The sequence below is a fragment of the Lepidochelys kempii genome, chromosome 2 (assembly GCF_965140285.1).
Source record: "Lepidochelys kempii isolate rLepKem1 chromosome 2, rLepKem1.hap1, whole genome shotgun sequence".
Classification (NCBI taxonomy): Eukaryota; Metazoa; Chordata; order Testudines; family Cheloniidae; genus Lepidochelys; species Lepidochelys kempii.
The window spans coordinates 117,063,630-117,089,976 of NC_136381.1; the positions used below are offsets into that span (position 1 = coordinate 117,063,630).

The 26,347-nt window shown below is 41.6% G+C and overlaps 1 protein-coding gene across 16 annotated transcripts in view; it reads right to left on the reverse strand.

The window, feature by feature from the left end:
* Positions 1-26,347, reverse strand: part of RREB1 (ras responsive element binding protein 1) — a 140,603-nt gene that overhangs the window by 43,997 nt on the left and 70,259 nt on the right. For 15 of the 16 annotated variants that reach the window (XM_073332104.2, XM_073332105.2, XM_073332118.2 and 12 more), the window contains 3 exons: positions 25,393-25,482; positions 23,877-24,040; positions 749-893 (listed from right to left, as the gene is read on the reverse strand). In XM_073332104.2, coding sequence (XP_073188205.2) covers positions 749-893; positions 23,877-24,040; positions 25,393-25,482 — 399 coding nt within the window. Of the gene's footprint in view, positions 1-748; positions 894-23,876; positions 24,041-25,392; positions 25,483-26,347 lie in introns of those variants that run through there. The other variant, XM_073332120.1, reaches the window with a different exon arrangement.

Below are 26,347 nucleotides of genomic sequence, written 5' to 3' on the forward strand. Positions count from 1 at the left end.
ATTACAGGAAAAAAAGAACGCACAGAAACAAGAGATGTCTACATTGAGTTACTGCTAGCCTAAAGAGTATAAAGGGCCACTGTCAAGTTAAATTTGGTATTGAATTTATGTTTTGTATAAACAAGCTGTTATGAAACTCAAGCCCAATAGAAATAGTTTATTAAAAAATGCCAATGGCAACTTATTTTTTTTCAAATTAATAAATATTTCTTTGGAGTGTTTGAAGGATAAATACTGCAGCAGTATGTTAGTATGGGAGAACCTCAATGTGAAATGGACTACAAACCGACTATAAATTTTCCAGAGAAAAAATTTAAACGGTTGTCAAGATTGAAAGTAAATATTAGTGACTTGAGCTTTAAAGGCCTTCCAAGACTGTTAGGTTTATCAAAAAAATAACACAATCCTCCACACATCAGACTGAGTTTCAACCTAAATGGGTAATTTATTCCCCCCTCCCCCAGTCTAATTTTCATTGTCCAAATTGAAATACAAAAAGGAAAAACAGCTTAAATAGTGAAATGTAAAAAGAGATGTTGAAACTCTTTCAATTTGAATAATCTAAGATGTTAACAACACAGGTAAGAACATCTGTGTTTTAAAAATATATATGATTTTAACTTGACAGTGTTTTCTGGATAGGTTCTTTCATGCACAATTAGGTAAATATCAGATATGAGAGGTTAGGAAATTGAAATGGGGAAAACGGTTGTCAGGAACAGATTCTGCAACATGCATTGTAAAGAACCTTTTTTGCGGGGGTTCGTTCCTCTCTGTCTGTCTCAGGCTCATGACTAAGTTTCCTCTTACAGGATAATCGTCTGCGCTTCAGAGGAGATGGAGGAGTTGTACTTGCAGTGCTGTTTGGATCCTTCTCGTGAATCTTCATGTGTCTAAGTAGGAGAGGGAGGAAGACAGCCTTTCAGCACCCAGATCAGGATTCTGAAATTCAGCATAGTTTTAATCCAAATACCATTCCAAATATTTGACTTCAAGTAATAAACAACTCCCATAAACTGGATCGTGTTTTTCAAGCAACACATAATGTAGGGCCTGATCCTACAAATGCTTACTACCGAGTGCACGAGCAGTCTCATTACAGTAAGTGTTTGCAAGATGGGGCGCTTAAAATTAATTCATGCTAGATGACAAGAACCCTTCTTTCCTATGCCAGAACGTACATCAGCTGAAAATGGAAATCACACGGCTTAAGGAAGCATCACAAAACTTGAGAACATGTCCTATACATTTATGAAAATATGAAGTCCCCAGGGTTTGATTTTTATAGCTTAAAATTTATAAAACAAGGTCAGTCTTGTTCTATGTATCTTGCAACCCTGCTAACTGTACCAGGCACGCTTATAAACCGCCATATCACCCCCCCAAAAAATTGTATGAAACATGAATATATTACAAAGCAGCAGAAGTGGTCTGTATTTTACTGAAAAGGATTGGTTTATAAAAAGTATGGATGCATTTCAAAGTTGAAAATAATCATGTATTTATAGATACTAATTTATAAAATGTAGAGTTGGGTTCCCCCAATGAAAGTTAAATAGATTTTTCAGGTTAACCAAGGCCTTGTTATATAACATGTGGAAGGAAACGCAGGCCATTAACTCAGGTCACCTTGGCCAAATCACTTGAGCAATCTGTGCCTCAGTTTCCCCATCTGTAATATGGAAATCATGCTCATCCACCTTTATGAGGTGCTGAGACACCCTTGGATGAAAAAGACTAAGCATCGTTAGATCATAAAAGATAGTATAAATAAGTAAAAAACCCACTGAACAAACCCAGGTATGTTCAGTTACAGGAAATATTATACCACTTATAAAAGCGTTTCTTTTAAAAACAAATAGTCTTGGCTTACATTGTACTAAACCTTTTATTTATGCATGGGCTTTTGGGAAAAAAATTCAAAAATCACCTAACTGACTTATGTGCCTAGGTCTCATTTAACGTTTATAGCAACTTCAGCTCGTAAGTCACTGGGGCATATTTGGAAATTTTACCCCTACTGGTTTAAGTCACTATTTCCAGATATGATACTAAAAGGCAATTTGTCCTGGTCTACACTGGTAATTAAGACTGGAATTTTCCAATGGGATTTGGGCACCTCGCTCCCTTACTGCGCCATTTAACTTTATTATGCACAATTGTGTTCAATTGTGACAAAGTTTACAATCTTCTAGGCAAACCTTATATGTTCCTGCAACTGGCTGGCTTGAAACACAATCAATGATTTTGAAGACTGGCTACATGTGAATCACCCAACATTTTAAATTAATGTTACTTTTAGATGCCAGGTGCATGACATGTGAAGATAACATAACAAATCAAACTGACCGCTTCTGCAACTCAATTAAAGCCAAATGGGATGAATCTGACCCAACATGTTTTACATGCTTATTTCCTTTTCACAACATCTGAACCTTGAAAACACACACACACACGGTCTTGATCTTGCTTAAAGTGGGGTAAAATCAGAAGTAACTCCATGTTTAGTCAATCGAATTACATTGATGTAAAACAGGTGCAAGATCAAAAATGATCTTGCAAGGTGCTGACCGCTTTGAATTCCCAAATGAAATCAGGAAGACTACACTCTTCATAGGATCTGGCCCCCCAGGGCAAGATTATGGCTTCTTCTTTGCACCTACACAGAGGGTGTAAGGTGCTCCTTTGCTTTGCCCCCTTCCACCAGCTACAATACAGGAAAGAGGAAGCAGCTACACAGGAGAGCAGAGAGTGGGCAAAGCCGTGACTCTGCACAGCCTCCTTCCCCACAAACTATACTAGCCAGCGCTCGGAACTGTACGAGGGAAGATAAATAAAAGACTCCACTGGAGCATGGGGAAGTAAACCCAAGGACCCAAATTGTACCTCAGACAGATAAGCAACTATGTGCTGTCCCTTCTTTAGGGCATGCAATTGCCCCCAACTGAGTACATAAATGTCCTATTCTTAGCTCATATTTATGGCAAATATTTGAAACAGATTCTCCAGATCTGCAGAGTCTAGTAAATTCAGTCATTCTTTTCATTATTCTGGAACAGCTTGTTTTAAAAAAAAAAACTGAGACAACAATAAAGTCTATAGGCAAGATGCCTAGGTGCACTGAGGCCAGTCAGATCTCCCCCAGCCAGGTTTCTCTTTTTTTTTTTTTGGGAAGGCATTGCTCTAGTTCCCTGCTCCAACCAAGCCAACCCCAGATCTTTCTACAGATGATAAATTTATAGGATAAAGAACAGTAAGTTATGTTCATACAGAAGCACAGAAGTAGAACTGAACCATTTGTTCATTATTTTATGCAATAGTTGAAGATAAGCTTGGAAAAAGCAACAGGGGAAAAAAGAAGCGAATATTTTAGTATTCAATTCATTTGCAAGGTAAAGGCTGGAAGAGGTATGGGACTTTTTTTTTTTTTAAGATAGTTTTCCAGTTAATAGGCAAGTCTGAAAGTGAGATACAGATATTTGTGTTACACACACATATATTAGGACAGCATATTTAACCTTTTGGCAGCATGACTGACGCATAGCTAATATTATTTGGCCAGTGCCACACACACACACACTCACACTCTCGCTCTCTCTCTCTCCCAGGAAAAATTCTACACTATAAAAGAAAATATGAAAAACCCCAGCTTAAAGATTCTGTTCTATCCCTGAGAAGCATGCATAATTCCCATTAGTAGCTACACATGCAGAATATTCCTGAGGGCCAGATTCTCTTCTCATGCTATTTTTACACCTGTTTAGTGTCAATGGAACAATTTTTGGTTTACGTGAGTGCAAGTGAGAGGAAAATCAGTTCCAATAGCACAGAATGTTATAGTCTGTTCATGTTTTAATTTTGCATGTTTGAAGTGAAGCAGTCCTAAACTACTGAGCCATCAACAGGAAGACACCCGGACTGCACCTTTGACTTTTACTGAATAGGTCAAACGTGTCAGACCCTGATAGCTCTCTGTGGGGAATCATTTAAAAAAAAACAAAGAAGCAGGTTCCAAGTTCTCAAATAAATTCACAATCTGCCCCTACAGTACAAGGAGCAGATTTATTCTTTGACAGGTTAAACAGGTTTCACTGCATTGAATTGTGGGTGGAGAGAAAGAGGATTACTAGAACAACCACCCAAGATAAGCAGGAAGAGAAAGCAGACCAGTACAAAGGACAGACACAATCTTCATCATCTCCTTTACCTTGCAGCAGGGACATGACTGAGTTCAGTCTGCCTTCAGAAAACAGTATCATTTGACATATGCTGAACTGTAACAGATGTCAGATTGCATCCACCACCTTTTATTTATTTATTTTTGAAATATAGTCCCTTCACTATGGCACATCTGCACTCTGAGGGCTATGGCAGCATAGCTACCTGCAGGGTACATGCAGACTACAGTGACGGAAGGAGTTTTTCCACTGCTGTAGAAATACCACGTCCCCAAGCAAGGATAGCTAAATCAATGGAAGGTTTCTTCTGTTGCTCTGGCTGCACCTACACCAGGAGTTAGGTCAGCATAGCTACCACACTGGAGTGTGGATTTTTCACAGCCCTGAGTGCCTAAGCTATGTTGACTTAAATTTTAGTGTAGACCAGATCTAAGCTTCATTCATTTAAAGTTTCTTAACTCTGAAAACAGACTAATATTTGTGTTGCTGTATCCTCCTTTAGAAATGTACCAAGCAGCTCTAAATTGGCCTCTTTTAGGGGTAGATAGTGCAGCAAAAATTGAGGGCCAGACATAGATGCTGGAACTAGGGCTGCTGGGAGTACTGCTGCACGCCCTGGCTTGAAGTGGGTTCTGTCATATACAGGGTTTACAGTTTGGTTCAATGGTTCTCAGCCTCCCCACTATACAGATTGTTCCAGCACTCCTGGGGCCAGATTCTCAGCTGCGGGTATTGCTTTAATGATGTCAATGTAGCTAAGTGAATTTACACCAACCGTGGATCTGGCCCAGACATCCCCAAGAGAAATATGGTACTTCACACAGGCACTCTCAAAACTATGCTTTAGGTAGGTAGCCTGAGTATGTACATGCACACACATACACTTGGGAATTGCACAGGGTGGAACAAGAGGGTGTAACTAGGGCTAATGGGATGACATTAAGGAAGTGAAAATTTAAATGGACTAGCAGGAAAAACTTCCAAGTACTGAGAATTATCAGTCTATGAAATAATCTACTATGGGAAGTGATGGACACCTACTTGGAATTTTTAAAACGAGACCAGACAAAACACCAGAAGAGGTGTAGGAAATAATCTGGCATGGAAAGGGGAATGGACTTGATCTTAAAAGGTCTGGTTCCATCTCTAACTTGAAAGCTTTAAGAAATGCTATGTAAAAAATGCAGATATCTTGCTCAACCAAGTTTTTGCATCAAGTTTGTGTGCAAGAACTGCCCTCCCTTTTTCCTCCCAAAATTCCACAGGTGAGTCAAGAATATCTGATAATGCCACAATCTTATTAGTCAACCCTCTAGCCACATAGGTGTTTTTCAACAGTTTTAGTGCATTTTAACTCCCTACCCTCTATCGGTGTCATCTTCTTCTCCCCCAGGCTCAGTCTCTTACCTGCCATCCCCCATCTACAGGCAACTGAACTCTGATGATCACATGGATAAACATTCAGATCAAGACGACGTGGCACAAAAAGGCTGCTTTTCTTTCTCTATCTTCAGCTCTACTCTGATCCACAATATATGGTTTCAGGAGAGTAACGTGTGAGTAATCCAGCACTGCTACTACTGAAGAAAGAGTGAAAAAAGCGAATCTCTCTGGGTTTTACTATTTTTGAAGTGTTTTGGGTTTTTTTGTTCTACCTCTGAGTATGTCACAGAGGTAACTCCTGAGAAAAACTTGCATCAGTGGTTCTTATTGGTCATGATCTGACCTTTAGAAAGGGTGCTGTTTAAAGTGCCAGGGAGAAGTGAAGACAATGCAGAGGTTGTGTGTGTTCAAAAGACAAGCTCTCTGAAGATTTTAATACCCCCACAAGAGCCAGGAACATCCTTTAAAGAGGATTGGGGGAACAATGGAATAAAAAGGTGATGACTGTGGCCTCTGACCAGTGCCTGGGGTTAAAGTCCCTCTTCTTTTACTTCTGTGGCATGAGCAGGACTGCTTGTCAGTTGGGATAGGCTGGTCCAAGGCTGACCAAAGGAAAGGGAGGTTACTTACCTTGTACAGTAACTGAAGTTCTTCAAGATGGGTGCCCCTCTGAGTGCTCTACGTCAAGACGTGTGTGTCTGCATGCGCGCCAGTCCACTCTTGATCGGAGATTTTTGTCTGCAGGTTCATGCGTGGGCCCTACACACCGTCACACTCTGACAGGAGGGTACACAGGCAGGGGGCAGACCCACCACCACTCCAGTTCCTTCTCAACCCCCAAAGTCTAACAAGAGACTCCAAGGCAAAGGGGAAGGAGGGCAGGTAGTTAAGCACACACAGGGTGATATGTCTTGAACTCCAGTTACTTGTACAAGGTAAATAACCTCTTCTTCTTTGAGCAGTGTTCCTATGGGTGCTCCACATCAGGTGACTCTTGAGCAGTACCTCCATCATGGAGAAGGGTGCTGAATAGGCAGATTCAGTACAGATCATGGAACAGCTTCATTGAAAGCAGTCCCAAGGGTTGGGGCTGGTAGAGAGCTGAACTGAATGGAATAATCTAAGAAATCGCCTCCAGGATCCATGTCCCTGAGGTGATGAGCTCCCAGGAAGGTGGACAATGGGAGAGATTATCCCCATAAAGGAGGCAGAGGGGAGAGGTGCAGTGTAAGAGCTGGAGAGGAAGGTAGCTCATGACCCTTGACTAATGGGTCAAAAAAGGAAGAAGAAGAAAAAAAGTGAAGATTCAGGCTCTCCCAGGGTGCAAAGGTCCCTGTGGAACAGACCTCTGGAAGCTACTGGGGACCCCGGATAGGGATCCTCAGGAGTCAATATGTCAGGTAGCAATGGAGACGGTACTGAAGAACAAAAGGTGCATGACAAAGATTTTTTGTTGACTCTAGAGCTCCCTGTTTCAAAGGCACCGAGTCTGGTGTCGATGTTGGTGCTACTCTGGGAGGTATCTCAGTGTGCAGCTTCTTTGCCCATGGCTTCTGAGACCCAGACGGAGGGGATGACTTTTCCCTTTTCTTATCCCATTCCAGACTATCGGGTCTTTTCTTCTTAGAAGGCCTGGGTGGTGCTACAGGGCCCTCAGGATCTTCGTCTACCACTGGAGCAGTGGTGGCTCGCAGATCTGATGTATAGGGGGTGACTCAGAGGGCACTCCATTACCTTGTCTTCCCTCAATTTCTTAGATCTGCTCTTGAAACTGGAGCAGATCTTACAGTTAGGGCTTGTCTACGCTGGCAATTTACAGCGCTGCAACTTTCTCGCTCAGGGGTGTGAAAAAACACTCCCCTGAATGCAGCAAGTTTCAGCGCTGCAAAGCGCCAGCATAAACAGTGCTCCCAGCGCTGGTAGCTACGCCTCTCATGGGGGTGACGTTTTTAGAGCACTGGGAGAGCTCTCTCCCAGCACTCTGCCGTGACCACACAAGCCACGTTAAGGTACTGACGCGGCAGCACCTTAGCGTTGCCAGTGTAGACTAGCCCTTCGTGGGGATGTGAGACTCCCCAAGGCAGTGGAGAAGGCAGCTTCAATTTCTGTTGCCGTGGGGAAAAGACCTAGTGCAGGTCTGGCAAGGTTTGGAGCCTGGGGTCTTGGGTGTAACCTGAACTCAAGGCTGTTGGTCAAAGCCCAAGAAAAACCAATAAAGGCCCACATCCAGCAAAGAATTAAAGGGGAAGGAGAATCCCATACCCTCAAAAGCACAAACTGTGCAAAATAACAGGATGTAATAAAATCTATTAAATAAAGAATAAATGAGCGACAGGTGTAGCAAGCCGGATGGCTAGCTAAATGGACAGCACAATGCTCCATCTCAAGCTGCAAGTGGCTGAGATGGAATTGCAGTGGTGATGGGTGCACAGGGGTGTCTAGCGCACAGCTGTGGACCTGCAGATACAGCTGACAAAAATCACTAGTCAAAAATGCACAGGTGCACACACATCCTCACGAGGCGCACCCAAAGGGACACTGCTTTAAGAACAGCAAATCCACAGGAAAGCCAGGAGGCACTTTCAGTGAGAGATGGTTGAGAAAGTTCCAGGCTCAAAAATCCCCTGATTAATTGCTGAGCACAGCGTTAGCAAGTGTATAGGCAGGACACCATTTCCCTCACTGCTCTGGAAACAATGAAGGAAAGTAAAACTGGCCATTACCAATCCAGAGAGTGATTGTTTGCCAGTATCACGTCCAGGTTTCACAGTCCACACATTTTTCTGTACCACTTCTCTATAGCTTTCTTCACTTTACCACTCTATTTACCGTACATCCCACTGCACTGCGAGAGGCCTTTTCTCCCCTCATTTGATTTCTGAATGCTGGACCACAACCTGACCTCAAAAAGAAATGGATGGTACCCATATATCTGACATCTATCTGAAAACAACAAGTGTAAAACCACCATATATTATTGCAGTATTTATAGCCATCTAGATATTCTGGTAATCAATTAGAGTGAGAATAAAAACAGCAACGGTGAAAATGGCTTCTTTCATAAGCTACCACCTATATCATAGAAATTATTCTTCAAAGCAAAACACTCTTCAACATCTACCAATCTAGTAAGCTCAGCATTCTGTGGAGATGTAAGCTGGTCAGATGGGCAGTAGGTTCAGCTGCTCTGACCTCAATGTAGCTGAAAAAATTACTGTTAAGTATGGTCTGCTACTTATTCTGATAATTCTCTTCCCTAACTACCTTCAGTGCATTATTATTTTAGTTTATGTTAATAAATTTACCAAAACAAAATCAAAACCACATACTTTCAATATTCCACAACAGAGTAAATATTTACAATTCAAAATACAATTATATTTTTTAAAAGGCCAGTTTCACCCTGATTTCAATCCTGCACAACCACATTAAATTCAAATGAAGTGCTAAAGATTTAAGACAGGCCAGGTTTTGGCCCATTGTGCTCTTGTCCTTCCCTGGGATGGAAAGTGGCTCAAGAGCAATAGAGTGCCAACTTTAATGCCCTTCATATCAAAACCAGGACCTATTCTGACACATTTCCAGCTCAGAATGCCTGTGCTATTATTTCATTCTGCCTGACAGTTCTAACTTTATCCAAGTGTCCTAAAAACTATAAAAGACAAAAACATTTCATTGTACAGGCTCATTTCTGTCATTTGAAGCAAGAAGGGGAAAATCCCAAACAAATACAAAATGGGTTTGAGCAGCAGTGTTTTCAGGAGTCATCAGTCAATACAAAGACTGCTAGCCCTCCCCCAAAGCCTTGTTGTGAAGATGACTAGAGCTTAACTCCAAAGTACAGTAACACTATGTACCGGAGTTAAACCTCCAGTTATTTGTTTGTCAAAACAAAGTCATCAATCTGTATTGACAATATATGTTCAGTCCTAATAATTATAAGCAGCCACTACTTAGCAGAGTCTGATTCATTCAACACTGTCAGCTGTAATCACTGGATCAGAAAGATGCAGCTAATTCTGAAATGAAACATGACTGGTATTTGGAAGGGTTTTTGTTTTGTTTTTCTTAACAGCTTATCGATGACAACAGTTGCTATTCAGATCCTCCCAAAACACTAAAACCTCAACCACCTTGTGAAAACTCTACCAACCAAACACCGAAGAAAAATGTCAGTGCCGAGATTTTTGCTTTTATTTGAAGTATTCACATGGTGCTGAATGATTAATGGCTAGAATCAGCAAGGAGCAACTAACAGTGAGAGAACTGAGTGTGGCTACGGCGGCGAAGCTAATAAGAAACCTAACACAATACACTGGAGCAAAGTGACCTCAGCAGAAGAGTTGGGTGTGGCGAACAGGTCAGGGAAGAGTTATGTTAGAAGCACTTGCTCTCTCTAAGTTCAGAGCAGTTAACCACGGCTATAAATACGTAGGGTATTTCATTTATGTTTTTTTGTTTTTTTAAACACTGGGCTATTGGTTTACTTTGAAGTACAACCCTCTGATTGATCCTGCTCTGAACTCTGTCCAGGGGGAGCCCTTCACCCAGATGAAGTATTGCTGAACTTAACAGGACTCCAAGCAAGTGGCAGAGTCCTCCAGCATGGAGCTCATTGCAGGATCGGGGCCTAATGGGCAAGGGAAAACCTTAGTTTAAACACCGCTTATAAACACTGGCAAGACTGCCAGGCCAAAAAAAGGCTCATCAGGATGTGTCCAGTTCCAGATTCTCAAAGTGGTTTAAAGGCCACTGATGAAAGAGTCCTATGCAGGGTGGTGGTATATCTAAGGCTAAAGTCTATTCTTTGGTGTCGTTTTGCTCTATGTTTGTACATACTAGCACAATGCAGTCCTCATTCACGACTAGGGCTCCTGGATAGTACAATAATACAAACAATAAATGACAATTATCTATTCTATTCTATCTAGATTCTTATAGTGCACTCATCACTGCAGTATCAGAGTGACTTCCAAAGTGCATTAAGCAGTATGGCTAACATCTGTCATGGGTTTGTTCTCTCATCCTCTCCCGAGGGGGAGAAATGCGTGCAGCTGAATGTTTTATTTTGCATTGCGTGTGCACGCAAAACACACACACTGAGGTATCTGTGTGTTAGAAAAGGCAAGGAGAAAGAAATGTGCCTTGCACCTAAAGCAGGAGGTGGGGAGGTTTGTGATGGTCCTTATTTCCTGGTGGAGTACATTCCACAGTCTTGGGCCACCCCCCCGCCCCCAGGACAGCTCTATCTCCAGCACAGAACTTTAACAGAGCAAAGCAAAAGCAAAAACAAAGAAACCCCACAACACCATTGCAAATATAATCATTATGATAATATTTCTCATGGTTTAGAAGAACTATCAAGTCTATCTGAAAGCTCGACGTTTGCAAAAGCTGCTCATGATTAATTTCCAATTCTGGTAAATAAATTCCTTGATGGAGACACCAGTGAAGCCTGTGAATTGTAGTCAATGCCATACAACATAAAGCTTTCTGAAGTCTGCCAATACACATTATAGCTAGAGTGTAAGATACACAGCCACACACACGCTTATATTTTAGTAGTTTTACCCAAGAGAAGAATATTTTGTTTTGCCAATAAAAAAAATAGCAGAAATGTGTGCGTGAGAGAGAGATCTACAAAACAATAAGTGGAAAAGTACTATTTCTGTAAAGCAAACCGTATATGTTGTATCAACAAATATCTAAACAACTAACTTGCTATACTGAAGTCAGCAAGTTCAAACAGGTTTAGACGGATACAAATGCACTCCCATCTTTGCTTGACATTATCCCTGCTCTCCACCAAAGTGTTGTCATAACACCTCAGGAAAAAAAAAAAAAGGAAAGAAAAAAGGAGGCAACTATTCCAAAACTACATGCCTGATGCTGCTGCAACAGTGAAGTGATTCAATAGTGGCAGCCTGCCCTGTACATGCTTTTAAAGTCAGTTTTCCCAAAGGGGAAGAGGTTCATTTGCAATTGTAATCACGCTATGCATAAGCAGAGAGAGAGAGAGATGGTGGAAATTCAGTGTGAGCTTCCCAACGCAGCCCCACCTAATTGGCTTCGAGGCACCGTGCAGTGATTCAGGCTGCACCACATTAACAATGACAAATGACATATGGTGACTTTGTAGATAAAAGAAACTCTGCTTACTGAGAGGCAGAGTTAAACTCATGACACTTTAACAGGGCCCTCTAATTCTGCAAGCTTTGTAAGAAATCCCTATTTGTGCTGTGTTTATTAACCACATATGCACATAAGCCTAGCCACTAACCCACAAATTTGGATGTTTCTATTCAATGTCTTAAGACATTCCCATTAAAAATAGCTTTAAGGAGAGAACAATTAAAGCAGCTTTAATTTCAGCACAAATACAGAGCACTGCAAGTTAAAAAAAAAAGTTTTATCCCCCTTAAAAATAAAACATGGTGAAGAAATCGGAGATATATTTTTATTCATTAAAAAAACCGCAACATGATGAGCAACTATGTCCAGAATCAGACATAGCCTACTCCATTCACGGCCCTCTAGCATTTTGCCATTGAGTATCGCTAATGGCAAACATCACAGAACAACTTGTTATGTCCTATGGCACAGGAAAGAAACACAGTTCTCACAAACGCTGAAGGTGCTTTACAAAGGGAATAACATTTTTAAAAAAATCCCAAGGAAAATGCACTATATTACAAAACCACATTCTAGACAAAACAAGATCTCTGCCCTATCATGTCAGTGGTATAAATCAATGACTGTTGAGGAGGATGGGAAACAAATCAACTCTATGCGGAGATTCTCAAACCTTTTCCCTCCACACTGCAGACCACATCCTAATAGAGGAATTTCTTGTAGACCACCTCCCCTCCCACACCTGACGCTGTGGCCCACCTATTTCTCTCATGTGTGATCCCATAGCATCCTTGTGGTAACCACAATTGCCTGTGTGGGAGAGTAATGTTAAGAAAATATTTAATGAATTTCTTAGATGTCTTTTAATAAAATTTAGCAGCTGGAAACAGGAGTGCCAGCACCACAAAATTAGCCTGCTCTCTATGGGCCACCAGACACTGCACTGTGGAACACCAAGCACAATTTGGGAACTTCTGTTCTAGGGCTATGAACTTCGAGGCAGCCAGTGCAGATGTGGACTACTGATACGTCTCATCATTAAAGGCTGCATGTCTGTCCAGGGGGGTAGCTGAGAATAGCCCCCGGCCCCTCTCCTGTAGCCTCAGCTCGCCGTGCCGCCAGACTCTGGGCTGCAAGAGCCGCCGGTGTGTAGTGTATTAAATTGCTCCCCATAGGAATGTGCTACTTATGGAGCACCAGGACTGGCAGCCGTAACTACTACACCGTAACTAGCACATTCCTACTGGGAGCAATTTAATACACTACACTGGGCCTCCAGACAGTTTTGGAACCCTGATGTGGCCCTCAGGTCAAAAAGTTTGCCCACCCCTGTCCTAGGTGGAGGGGCCTGGGGGCTCTGTGCACTGTCCCTGCCTGCAGGCACCACCTCCGCAGCTCCCACTGGCTGCGGTTCCCAGCCAATGGGAGCTGTGGAGCCAGCGCTAGTGGCAGGTGGCCAGGGCAGCACACGGAGCCTCCCAGCCTTCCAACCCTTTGAAAGGAGCTGCAGGGACATGCTGGCTGGTTCTGGGGAGCTGCGCAGAGCTGGGTAGGGAGCCTGCCAGCCCCGCAAACCCTCCCCCCCTCCCCCCATGCTCCCCCTTGGCCTTTTACCTCCTCAGAGCACCCCTGGCCCAAGTTTTAGTTAGGGGTATATAGTACAAGTCATGGACAGGTCACGGGCGGTGAATTTTTGTTTATTGCCAGTGACCTGTCCATGACTTTTACTAAAAATGTCCGTCACTAAAACATAGCCTTACTCATGTTTCAAGTTTGTCACTGAAGAGGTGTCACCTGCCAAAATAATACAGGTGCCTCTATTTTAAAACAGCAGGGAGGGTTGCCTGTCTTCCTCTTCCCAGGTCAGCTTTCTCAAGTCTAGACGTACTGGAGAGTTTGGTCAGAGGAGTCACTGGACATAGACCTGATCCAGAGCTCATTGCAATCAATGAGAGTCTTCAACAGGCTATGGATAAGGCCCCACGAGAGCTTATTCTCTCAGCTTGGACTGGGAAGAATACCAGTTGATCCCCTAACGGAAGACAAAGCGATATTTGTATTCCAAGTACAACCCAGCTACTTAATATATAATGATACTGTCAGTTTATATAAATAGGCATCTTCCCCATACTGAAAGCCAGCCACCTATGTATTAGGTGTAACATGCAGACAAGTAGCATAGTGGGAAAACGAGCATGCCAGGATCAGACTGCTGCTGTTTCAAGAATCCAAATGCTGTTTTTTGTCTCCAGTCTTCTTCTGTTTTTAGGAAACAATTTATTGCTAATGAATGGCCTTTTTTTAAAGAAAGGAGAAGCTGACAATGAGTGCCTATATTCTGATGTTTGCTAGTTCCAGCATGCTAAACCAGAACAGGTTGGGCAGCTTATATATTGCAAGGTGGGGGAGTTAAAGCTAGACATGTGTTAAGGTGGAACTACAGCCAGTACAAAAAACACAGGTTTAAGACAAGGACAAAGGTTTTCCTCCTTATTCTCTTAGGGCCTGTATCTACACTTACAGCACTGCAGCTGCACTGCTGTAGCGTTTAGTGAAGACACTACCTACGCTGACGGGAAAGCTTCTCCCACTGGCATAGGTACTCCACCTCCCTGAGAGGCGGTAGCTATGTCGACGGAGAAGCCCTATACATTAGGTATTGCAATAATATAGATTTTTGTACACATTCCTCACCCCCTCCTCCAACACAGAGGATGTATTCCAACACGCAGAGAACATTCCTCATAAACCTCCCCAATGGCCCGCATTTTTACCACTTGGTATATTAATCTATTTCCTCACCTGTTCCATCTCGTTAAAAATCTGCAACATGGCATATTGCCATTTGTCCTTAAAATGTTAGGTCTACAGAAAAATCCTCTAATGCTGGGATTAAAGCAAACAACAAACAGCTTCCAAGTCCCAAAGATATTTTTAAATCCCTAGAGCTGGAATTCTATCTTTTCTTGCAGTCTTGTATTAAAGATGGAGAGTGTAGGCAACTTTCCTGAGCAGGCAGAATACTATACCCCTAAAGCAGGTGTTGCTCCTGGGCAGGTACTCATGAAGATAAATAGAGGTCAAAAGGAGCCATGTGATCGGTGACTAGAATCTACTATGTCAAGTAGCATGTTCTTGTTTGAACTGTGACACGGGAAACAAAGCAGCACTAAGCTATGCTGAATACATACTATTATATGGAGATTTATGTTATTGCCTGTGATGAAATTGGTATTCCCCTGTATTCCAGATCATCTTCCCCATTACACACACATGCTAACCAGAAACCCAAACCCATTGTCAGCAGTGCACAAAAGTGTAAGACTAAAAGTCTTAAAGTGAACAAGACCAGATTTACGTAAATTAGAGGGTCTGAGACCACACACCCACGCTGTAGACTTAGAGCGCCCTTGATTCACTTGCATGTTCAAGAACTGAAGAGGCCTGGATATGCAAATATAATTAGGGTGACCAGATAGAAACTGAAAAAACGGGACAGGGGTGGGAGGTAATAGGCACCTATATAAAAAAAAGTCCCCAAAAATGGGACTGTCCCTTTAAAAATGGGACAGTTGGTCACCCTAAATATAATGCTGCTTATTGTATATGCTTCAGTTCTCAAGAACAATTGAGCCAACTAAGGACAGAGTACAAACCTTAACTCAAACTTACTTGCTTTTCTGGATTCTAATCAGACTCCAACATGAGTGTTTGGGTTAACTTTCTTCACAGCTCTTCAATAATAATTGAGGAGGAGGGTGATATTTCAATGGCAGTAAGTGGAGTATCACATACCTGTAATCAGGACATCTCCCTCAAGCTCTTAAGGTCCACTGAACTGTTGCGTACTTGGACATGACTGACCATAGCAACTCCTTTAGAGGCTTTATTTAAATCACATAACACTAAGCAAGCACAGGTTTCAGAGTACCAGCCGTGTTAGTCTGTATCCGCAAAAAGAACAGGAGGACTTGTGGCACCTTAGAGACTAACAAAATTATTTGAGCATAAGCTTTCATGAGCTACAGCTCACTTCAAGCACAGAAATTCAGGTCTTGTATATCTGTATGAGAAGTGGTTAGTTCTTTCTTGGACTGTGAGATAGTAAGTAAAAGGTGTTTGTTTGTTTTAAGTATGGTACTAGCACTTTCTGCTATACTGGTGTTCACAAAACTGTCAATTTTTCCTGTCCCTCACTTGGAGTCTTCATAGGTGGTACCCAGTTACTCAGAGCATACCTGTTGATAGTTTTAGCCTCCACCCAGTCCATGCTTTCACTATACTTACACTGTATATTACTGAAAAGAAAACACATTTTTAAATTAAAAAGAAAATCAAATGTGCTGTGTCTCAGTTTTCTGCTACAACTATAATTAAAATCATCTGTTACTACAGAAGCAATTAGTTCTAACTGTGCAGTGCTCAAGAATTCGGGCATCTGCAAATGCTGAACAAGTCTATCCTCTCTCATATGCTGATGTCACAGCACCTTGATATTGGCCAATGATCCTACATTCATCGTAAGACGGAGTTTGAGATCATGTCAAACATGACTTGTCCAACTGACCCCACTCCTCCATATTTAGTTCAGTTTAAGGAATACTGTCCAGTTTTAATTTCATGTAAACCAAAAATTCTCAGGAGTTAAGCAAGAACTCATCCTAGTGCACGAGTGGATCTAAAACTAAAAAAAAAAAGGAGAATCTAATGCAATGCTGTATCTATTATAAATGCACAGAAGTCAGGTAATTCATGATGTTCATACAGAAAATATAATTTGACTATATTGCACATAGTCTTTTGTATGCTGCTAATTTTAATGCCTTAATTTGTTTGTGCAAAATATCTGTACATGGATGATGTGAGATAATCGCCTATTATATTTATTACATATATATTTTTAAGGCATATAGGTTGAACTTTTCAAAACTCCCTTAGAATTTTAAATGTCCAATTCCTATGAATTTTCCCTTAGGCTTTTTCTTTCTGAGGCCCACCCCAACATGCTATAAAAACTCCAGGGCCTACCTGTGCCACAACAACTGGTTTTCAGCATATAAAAGCCAGGGCAATTGCCTAGGGCCACAGGAGCCTCCACAAAGCTACATTGCTCAGGCTTCGGCTTCAGCCCCAGGTGGTAGGGCTCAGAGGCCCGGGCTTCAGCCCTATGCAGTGAGGATTCAGCTCTCTGCCCTTGGCCCCATCGAGTCTAACACTGGCCCTGCTTGACGGCCCCCCTGAAATCTGCTCGCGGCTCCCTAGGGGGTCCCAGACCACTGGTTGAGAACAACTGCCTAGGCAGCTCTGAAAAAGTGTCAAACTGAATGTTGCATTTAGGTCGGTTTTGCACTGTACTTCCCCTTTTTAAAAGGCAGAAAGTTTGTCACTGTGTTTAACTATGTAGAGCCTAAAAAAAATTTCTTCTCAACACGCTATCTAAAAAACAAATAAATGCGGGACTGCATAGGGAATCAGAATGTACAAATTCTATCCAGACTCCGCATACTCTGAGGCCGTATGCTATTTAATGCACTGCACCTACAATGCACATAATACACATCAGAAGGAATCCAGCACCAGAATTAACATTGGAGGAATTCATGGGTGGGTTGCAGGGAAAGGATGCTTTGGCAAGGTCAGAAGGAGGGTCTGTAGAATCAAAAGTTGTGTGCAAATACCTTAAGTGTATGCACACACGCACATCTGTACCTGATGCATGTACCTATGTTTTAAAAAAGTAAAAGGAAATCTGGTTTATGCTCAGGAACAGTAAGTGGGTCTCACTTATTTCTTAACCAATGTTTTGTAAACCTCACAAAGTGCACTCATTGACTGACTAATGAACTTATACACCCAAATTTTAAATGAAAGCTGCTTTCAAGCTCTCAAAACACTCAAACATACAAAAAGTGGGGAGGATGGATTCCAAAAAATGTCTTACTCAGAAGGCAGAATTGTATCACTCCCAACAACAAAAACAGCAGCAGTTATGACATTGCACACTGACTATATCCCTTTCAAGCAGTTTGGGGAAAACGCCACTGAAGAAAAACAATATGGATGAAGTGCCTTCTTAACTAAAAGGTTAAAAGAAAAAATGCTGTCTTTGACTAGGAGTCTTTGTAACAGTTTGCCACAGCAAAGCTCCTGCAATTCTGCTCTTCTACTTAAGTTTCAAGATTTTTACATGTATGCACTGCACGGGATAATTTTTTTGGTTGAAATACCTAGGTCATCCCATCATTCTTTTCAAAACACGCTACAGAATCTTTAACAGCCACCAGAGACTGTCAAGAAAGGAGTCAGTATGTATCAAACCTACCTTCTGATATTTACATTTTATTAAAACTTCAAATTTTATGGAAAGTTTGTCTTCAACAGACAGAAAATGCCATTTAAAATAGATGGGTACAGACCATCTGTCATAACCGTACGGCTAAGGGTAGCCTAGAATTCCTCCTTACCTGTAAGGGGTTAAGAAGCTCAAATAACCTGGTTGGCACCTGTCCAAAAGGACCAATGGGGAAAGAAGATACTTTCAAATCTGGCGGATTTGTGCTTTGGGGAAGTTTTCAACCTAAGCTGGTAGAAATAAGCTTAGGGGGTCTTTCATGTGGTCCCCACATCCATACCCTAGAGTTCAGAGTGGGGAGGGAGCCCTGACACCATCCTAGTCCTAAAACCAGAAGAGGATCCAGGGCAGGATGACCTTTTATCCAGAAGGAACTATTTTGGGTAAGCCCTGGGGATATTTTCAGCTTCTACATTGAGTCCTTAACAAGTTTTGTTTCAGCAAAACTTGACCACAGAATTAAGTCAGGCAAGCAGTTTTAGATACCCCAAGTTCCCTTAATAAATGATCGCTCCAAAAATATAGTAGCAGAGCAACTTATTTGTTTTTTTTTGTTTTTGAGGGTTGGAGAGCTGCAACTTTCCATTTCTTGTCAGAGACAAGGCCCAGAGAGCTTCCCAAGGTTTTAATCTGTTAGTTATTGGATACACCAACAACATATAGATACGGCAAAAGTGACAGCATGGATTAAAATGCTCTCATAACATTTATCTACTCCAGCACTTACTTCAGACTCTTCTTCAGAAAGGATTCAAGGTCCCTATGCTTTCAGCTCTACAGAAAGCCCTCTTTTACACGTGCACACATATTCTTTACAACATTTACACTGAAAATGTGAAAGCATATAACCCATTCACTGGGAATGAGAGAAAAACCCTGCTCACCGTCTTTCTAGCACAAGCATGTGTGGATCTGCATGCTCTAAATAGCAGTGGTCCTGTGTGCCCCCTTTTAAATCCACCCTGTTAAGACAGCTTGCATTTCCAGGTTTATGTCTCAACCTTAATATAGGATTTTGAAAAATAGTTCTTTAGTTCTTTTCAAGAACAAGATCAATAACTAACTCCTCCATAGGGTTGTGTTTTATAAGACATAAGAAATAAATGGATCTACTCTTTCCAGTGTTCCCCAGAAATAAATCCATAATGGAATATGCAGCCTCCAACCTCTCCTCTCTCTCAAGGAATTCCACTCCCTGACAGACCCGGAGGGATCCCCCACCACGTCAACAACCCTTCTCCATTAAGTGCAGCAGTTCAGCAGAGTCAGTGCCCCATTCAGAGAAATAAAAGTACAATAAATTAACTTCCCTTCAGTGTCTATGTGCCATTCACTGTTGTTCCTTGAACTGAACAGCTCTTCCAGATGAAGGCTCCATGTTGGGCACCTGGCCCACTGCTTCAGGCTGTACAGTGCGCCTTCCAGTAGGGAGCTCCAAAGTAGCAGGACATTTTGAGCAGCCTGGTAGCCATGACAGAGACCTTTCCAAGATGCCCTCACTCACTCAGTCCAGAGGACAGTTATAGCTCCCCACTTAGAATGCTGACCAAAAGTCATCCAGTTCAGAAAATGAGGCCGGCGTTCACCTCCGTTTCAGAAGAAGTGCTGAAACAGTGTTTTTTTCCCTAAGCTTGTAGCACCAGTTTGGCTGTACTCGTGGAGAGAGGGTGTAGGGTCAAGGAGGATGGCAGAGACAGAACTTTAAGAAGTCAGAGACTATGACTCATTCACAAAAGAAATAGAAGATTTATTCTGAAGGTTGAGAAGGATATCTTCTATACATCTGGCAAGAAATGTAAAAGAAGCCAGACTGCAGATGAGGGAGGCTAGGACAACTTCAGAGTAAAGATTAGGACAAAAAGCCAGACAACTATGAAAGTCAGATTAAAGGGCTAGGTAAGAATTAATTTTAGAAAAACAAAAAACATTGTGTATACACATGCAGCATTCACATTTCTTTCCTTTCAATGGCTTTTAGGTAAATACAGTATTAGGTGGCAAGACCCCCCCCAGTGTAGGGCAAGAAGCATTCAAAGTTACCTTTTTTCTTCTGCGGCAGGTCCACAAATTACTGATCTATTAAATATCACTAGCTCCTGGCTCAGTGCGATACCCCAGCATGATCTCTGCTCCTGGCATCACACCGATCACTGGAGACTGCCAATAAGGGTATAAAAGTCTCGTCCCTCTCCACTTGGCACATTTTGGTCAGCTTTTAAATATTTTAATTTTAGCATAAAATATTAAAAAGAAAACGAGAAAAACTGTGCAATCCTGGGGTTTGGGGACTTGCCTTACGCCCCACAGAACACAGGTACAGGCGATGTTGAACTGCAGGTGCAGAGTGCCTGTAAGAACTTCGCACCAAGAGGGAGCTAGCAAGCCATAGTGCATCTTCACTTGGCAAAGCTGACATAGAAGTAAGTTTTGAATGTAATGTGATGCAAAGCCTTTACCCTTGCTCATTTATGGCTTGTTGGACTCGATGCTACAGTTGTGTTTGAAATACATATAAAATAATTTAGTTTGGACCACCTTTTAACTAGAAATACCTGGTTTTGACAGACGTACCCAATGTGCAAAATAAACCTTTTGATACTGAGAGTGTTATAGAGCCATATTGTAATTTCTCTTCATATTTATCATCTGTCTGCTTGCTCTCTAACACAGTGGTTTGATTTTCTGAGGATTTTTAAAATCTATTATCTAAAACAGAACGTCTTTAAAACACACAGGGGTGCAAGCCTGCCCTCACTGAAATCAGTGGCAAAACTCCCATTTTCTTCAATAGGGGCAGGATTTCACCCTGCAGGTAGTTTGAGATCATCTTCTGCAATGACAGACTATGTCAGGACAGTGTAAGACTTCTGCAACATTCATTGAGCTGCTGCAGACTGAAATTGTACAGTGAAATAAGAGCCTTCAAAAGGTTTGTTAGTTTGTGTGTCTCAAACCTACACCCAGATATCTGACAATGAAAATGCCATTTATAGGGAGTCTATTCATCGTAGGCCCATCTTAACGATCTTAATAGGTGCTGCACTGCATGCCATTTGGCTTAAAAGAAAAACATCACAAAAATTCAAAGCACTGATATTGTTTTGATACATTTATTTCCTTTACAGGAGTCATTTCTTTAGTCAACCACAGCCTGCATTCTGGCTGATCTGCCCTTCCTTGGGGATCAGGTTTGCACCTGACTTGTTCTGTTTAACATATGACCTCACAAAAGAATGACAAGAGATGCACCCACTGTCAATCACAGCAGTGAGATAAGCTTGTGGGCTGGGAATCTGAAGTACCATCTCACCCCTAGGGCAATCCCTCCTGCCCAGCAAAGAGGCACATTAAGAGAGCAGTGCTGGTAAGCAAGCACTTCTGCTGGCACTGTATTCAGTCTACGGTTAGATCAAGGATCATCAGGTCTGTCAATCCATCACTTTTCATGGGCACGAAAACAAGTAACTACAGCATAAAATGAAAGAGATCATGTAATCCAATACTGTACATTTATCAGTATCATGTTTCTGTCCCAGAACCTAATTTTCCCTGATTTTACACCTTTTTGGAAATTACTTGAGAGAAATTGTAGGTAACTTTTAAATTAGCATTTTCCCATTCTGGCTGGCCAGGCAAGCTGTATCTTAAGAGACAGCATCTATTTGGAAATCAGAGACTTGAGGTCATTGGTGTGACTAGAACCAACTTCCTGCTCACTGGAGAAAAATGATGAGACATGCTGAACATTAAAGCTAAAAAGACAGCAAACCCTCTACATTTGACCTCAGGTTTGGGAAATAGATATAAACAGAGCAGAGAATGCTGGAACACTGGAGTTCTCACACTCCAGTGCTGCCCGTCACAACATCTTGGACTCAAAACAAACAAGCCTGCCTTTGCCACTGCAGGGAGTACCGTGTCAGATACACAATATGTGAGAGACACAGCAGAAATCAACATACAGGAAAGTGTTAGTCTAGCAGAAAATGAAATCATCAACCTGTGAGTTCCTACTCTGTCCAATGTAAGAGAGAAGATGGTTCCTCTATTGGCACCACCTTAGACAGAAGGAGAAAATGTAACCCTGCAAATATGCACACAGTTTTAAGTTTATGTGCCATGTGAGTGTGTCTAGTATTACATCAGGGGCCCAATTTTTATCCTGCATTTCAGCAGTCAAATAAACATTTTAGGTGCCTTAATGCCAACTGCACTGAAGTTTGAAAACTTAGTTCTTCCATGTTTAAATAGGAGACTTTCAGCAATGTGTTTACAACTCCACTATTCCAACACCCAATAAACCCCTTGGAGCACAGAAACTAGCATCTGGGCAACTCTAACTACCAGTCAGCTACAACGGCTAAGCGGAGGCCAGGATCTCTCTCTTCAGACCCATCCCCTTCCAGTCAGAAAATTATACAAATCACACAGATACAGATGCAGATGCAAAAATAGTCATTTTACAGTATGTTTTTAAACTGGATACTCATCATGCAGAGAGGATAAAACAGCAAGAAAAATGTCAAAGAAACATTGGCCAAGTATTCATCTATGCTCTACTTCTGCCTAACTGAAATCACTCCTTTAAAACCAAACTTTGCAGCACTGCCTACAAAAAAAAGGTTACTGAGGCTATGTCTACACTACGCTCCTTTTAGCGACACAGCTGTGCTGCTACAGTCGTGCCATTAAAAGGCACGCAGCGTAGCTGCTGTTTGTTGGCTCTCCCACTGACAAAAAACTTCCACTCGCAACAAGCGGCGATAACTTTGTCAGTGGCTGTTCACACCGGCGCTTTTTGTCGGTAAAACTTTTGTCATTCGGGGGTGGGTGTGTGTTTTTCACACCTCTGAACGACAAACGTTTTGTTGTTCGGGTTCCAGTATAGACAAAACCTCACATTCGAACCAAAGAAAAACAGACAAGACCATACTCCCGAACCCCATGGAGAAATGCAAGATGTGCACCTGCTATCTCTCTGGTCACTTCGCTTATGTCATATCCCTGTCCCCTTGCCTGTCTTTTGTTGGGTTGCTTGTAAATTGTAAGCTCTTCGATGCAGGGAATTAATCTTCTTATGAATTGGAAAACGCTTAGCATATTTTAGGTGTTACAGTAATACAAATGAATGAAGTAATTGTATGAGACAAAAATGTGGGTGTGATTAAGTGTTTTGCTTCCTCAGTCAACAACAATATGTATCATTATATATAAACTAAACTATATTAACTTTTAATTTTGACAACCTGTTATAGATCTAGGAAATTCTTTGTAAAGAAGTAAGATGACTAGAGCATGCAAATATGTAAAAAAGGACAGGACAAAGAAGAAGCCCCTTACTGATGGTATTTAGATATTTAACTACCCAGCGCACCCATAAATCATGCAGATGTCTACATGAAACCTCTTGCATCTGCCAAACTGAAGCTGCAAAGTAAGAGGCTGGTTGTTGCCCCTTTAAAATTTGACCCCGTATGTTATTCCTCGAGAGCCATTTATGTGTCATTCTAACCTCTGTGGCACCTGAACAAAAAGAAAATAGTGCTTCCAGATATTATTTGTACCCATAGTTGATTGAGCTAAAAACTCATCCCCAATTCTTACATCATCCTAAAATCCGGCATTCTGGCAGTTCTGGAGGATTATTGTGACACAGAGCATATCATCACACACCTTCTTTGCTTCTCTCTCAGCAATAATGCACTATACATAATTCATACTTCCCTGTCCATGTAAAAGCCTTTTCCTTACTTGACAGTCCTGCCAAGGAAACATAATGCCCCCACATTCCACAATCTTTTCCACACTCCTGTGTCATGATCAGCACTCACCTGTGCATGTTCCCATTGGTGGTGAAGGATTGTCCACATACTGAACATTTATAAGGCCTTTCACCTGAGTGCACCAGCATGTGGCGATCAAGGGAGCTTGCTGAGCTCAGAGACTTTCCACAGATGCTGCAGGAATGGTCTGTCCCTCCAGTGTCAGTGTTATGCTAAAGAAAGCAATGATTTTCATTTAATTCCTCCTATGTACTGCCCAGGAAATATCAGAGAACTGTAACAGCTAAAAAAGTAGTTGTGTTTTGGATTTGTTTTTTGTTTTTTTTAAAAGAGCTATTTAGCAGGTAGGCTACGTAAAGGTAAACGTTACATGCTTTTCTTTTCATTAACCCCTTCGCTGCCACAAAACCACACCAGGAATGTCTGGCTAATGTAGGCCTACTGTGTTATGCAATACATCGCACAGGCACATCCACTGTAGAGTGCAATGCAGGAGGGCGAAAAGGGATCCAGACACAAATGGTTAGGGGTGGAGGGTGTTTAAACTTGAAACATTTTAAAATGTTTATGCTTTTTTGTCATTAAAGTGTCAATTTACATTTATTTAAAATGAGTAGGTGACAGAATTTAGAGCATTATTCTACCATTGGATGGACACCAGATTTTTGTGGCTATGTACATGCCTTTTAGGGTAGAATCTGGCCCTTAGTTATCAACACTACGTGAGGATCTTTACACAGACTAAAATCAGTGTGATATGTTGATGATGATGCTAATTAAAACTATATGTTTTAGCTAGGGTGACCAGATGTCCCGATTTTATAGGGACAGTCCTGATTTTTGGGTCTTTTTCTTATATAGGCTCCTATTACCCTGCATCCCCTGTCCCGATTTTTCACATTTGCTATCTGGTCACCCTAGTTTTAGCATAAAAGGGAAAACTGAAGTACACATTTATCCAATGGACACCAGAAAGTGAACCACAACCTCAATGTTCAGAGCAGATCTCTTTTTGTTCCTTATTATGAAAAAAAAAAAAAAAAGAGAGAGAGAGAGAAGCAGGAGGACATATTTAGCTCCACAAAAATGATGCTGTTTGCAAAGTCACTTCTTTGTCTAGCTTCTCAGAGTTGCTAGACTCTGCATAGGACAGAAGTGCTTCAATGCCAGCCTGAACTAATAGCTCCTGTGTTCCTTGTCCTTAATTTGCATGGATGTTGAAGGTGACTATGGCGAAACAGACAATAAAAGCAGGACACGTCTTGCTAATGGAAATGTTGTTCTGAATCCTCAGATAACTTTAAACTGCCTTGAAGAGGAAACATTTCATTGCTTGGGAATAGGCTGGGGTAGAGGGGAAAAAACCCTGCAACATTTGTGCCTTCCAAAAATTTTTTTAAATATGAAGGCACAAATGTGTACGTGAAAAGTGAACCATATTCATAATGAAGGACTTCTGGGTTTGGACAAGGAAATGTTTTTTGTTACTGAAAAATGGATCTCTCTCCAAGTCACCGCGTTCTCTTTAATATAAAAGAACGATTAAGACAAGTAGTCTGCATACCTGACGAATGTGCATAGTTAGCTGGTGCTGTGTAGTGCAAATCTTCTCACACAGAGGACAGGTATAGGAAGACTTCTCTTCTTTTGTTTCCTGTAAGAAAAACAAACACACAAACATAAAAGTAGAGAAACCCAAAAGCTAATCTCACAACTACTGATGGGGATTGAAATCATAAGCAAGAAACATAAGAACATCTCTCAAAGAACAGAACAATAACTTGTATTTACACAATCATCATCCTGAAAGACCCTAAGGGAAGCTTCTGAAACTTTATAATTTACAAGTATTGGTCACTTCACCCACCACGGAAATGCAGCAGCTGTTTCACAGCTCACAGCAACTTTGCAACAGCAGTTTGGGACAGGAAGTGAAGGCAACCATTGTGACCAGCTGAAAGTGCCAGAAGGAATTTAGGCGAGTAGAGCACAAGTACCCAAATTGGAAGTTGGCCAGGACATGAGGGTTAACACCACTAATCTTCCAACAAGGACCAATGAGATCTTTAAACAAATCACAGGGGCCTATATTTTACATCTTGTCCGAATGACAGTGCAGGAGTGCAGTGCCCTTAACTTAATACTGAATCACAGTTTTGCTGCTTCGCACAGGGAAGGGCTGCACCTATTGAATCAGCAACAGCGCCTTTTAGAGCATCTTGGGTTTTCCCTGGAAGTATCCCACCCACATATGGGCCAGATCCAACCCTTCTTAAGTTTGCAAGATCTGAGGAAATTGTAGCCTTCAAGAGGTTATGATGCAAGAGTATAATCAACACAAACACAATATACGTTATTCTCCTTTCACATGGTGAGAACCAGAGTAACTATGGTCAAGCCAGAATAAGACCAGTGAGAGTGGAGAACCAGCCTTATATTATTAAGTACGCCCTTGAGATATTGACTGCACCACCAAGCCAAGGATGCAATGGGACTCCAAGTGGAAACAAATTAATTTC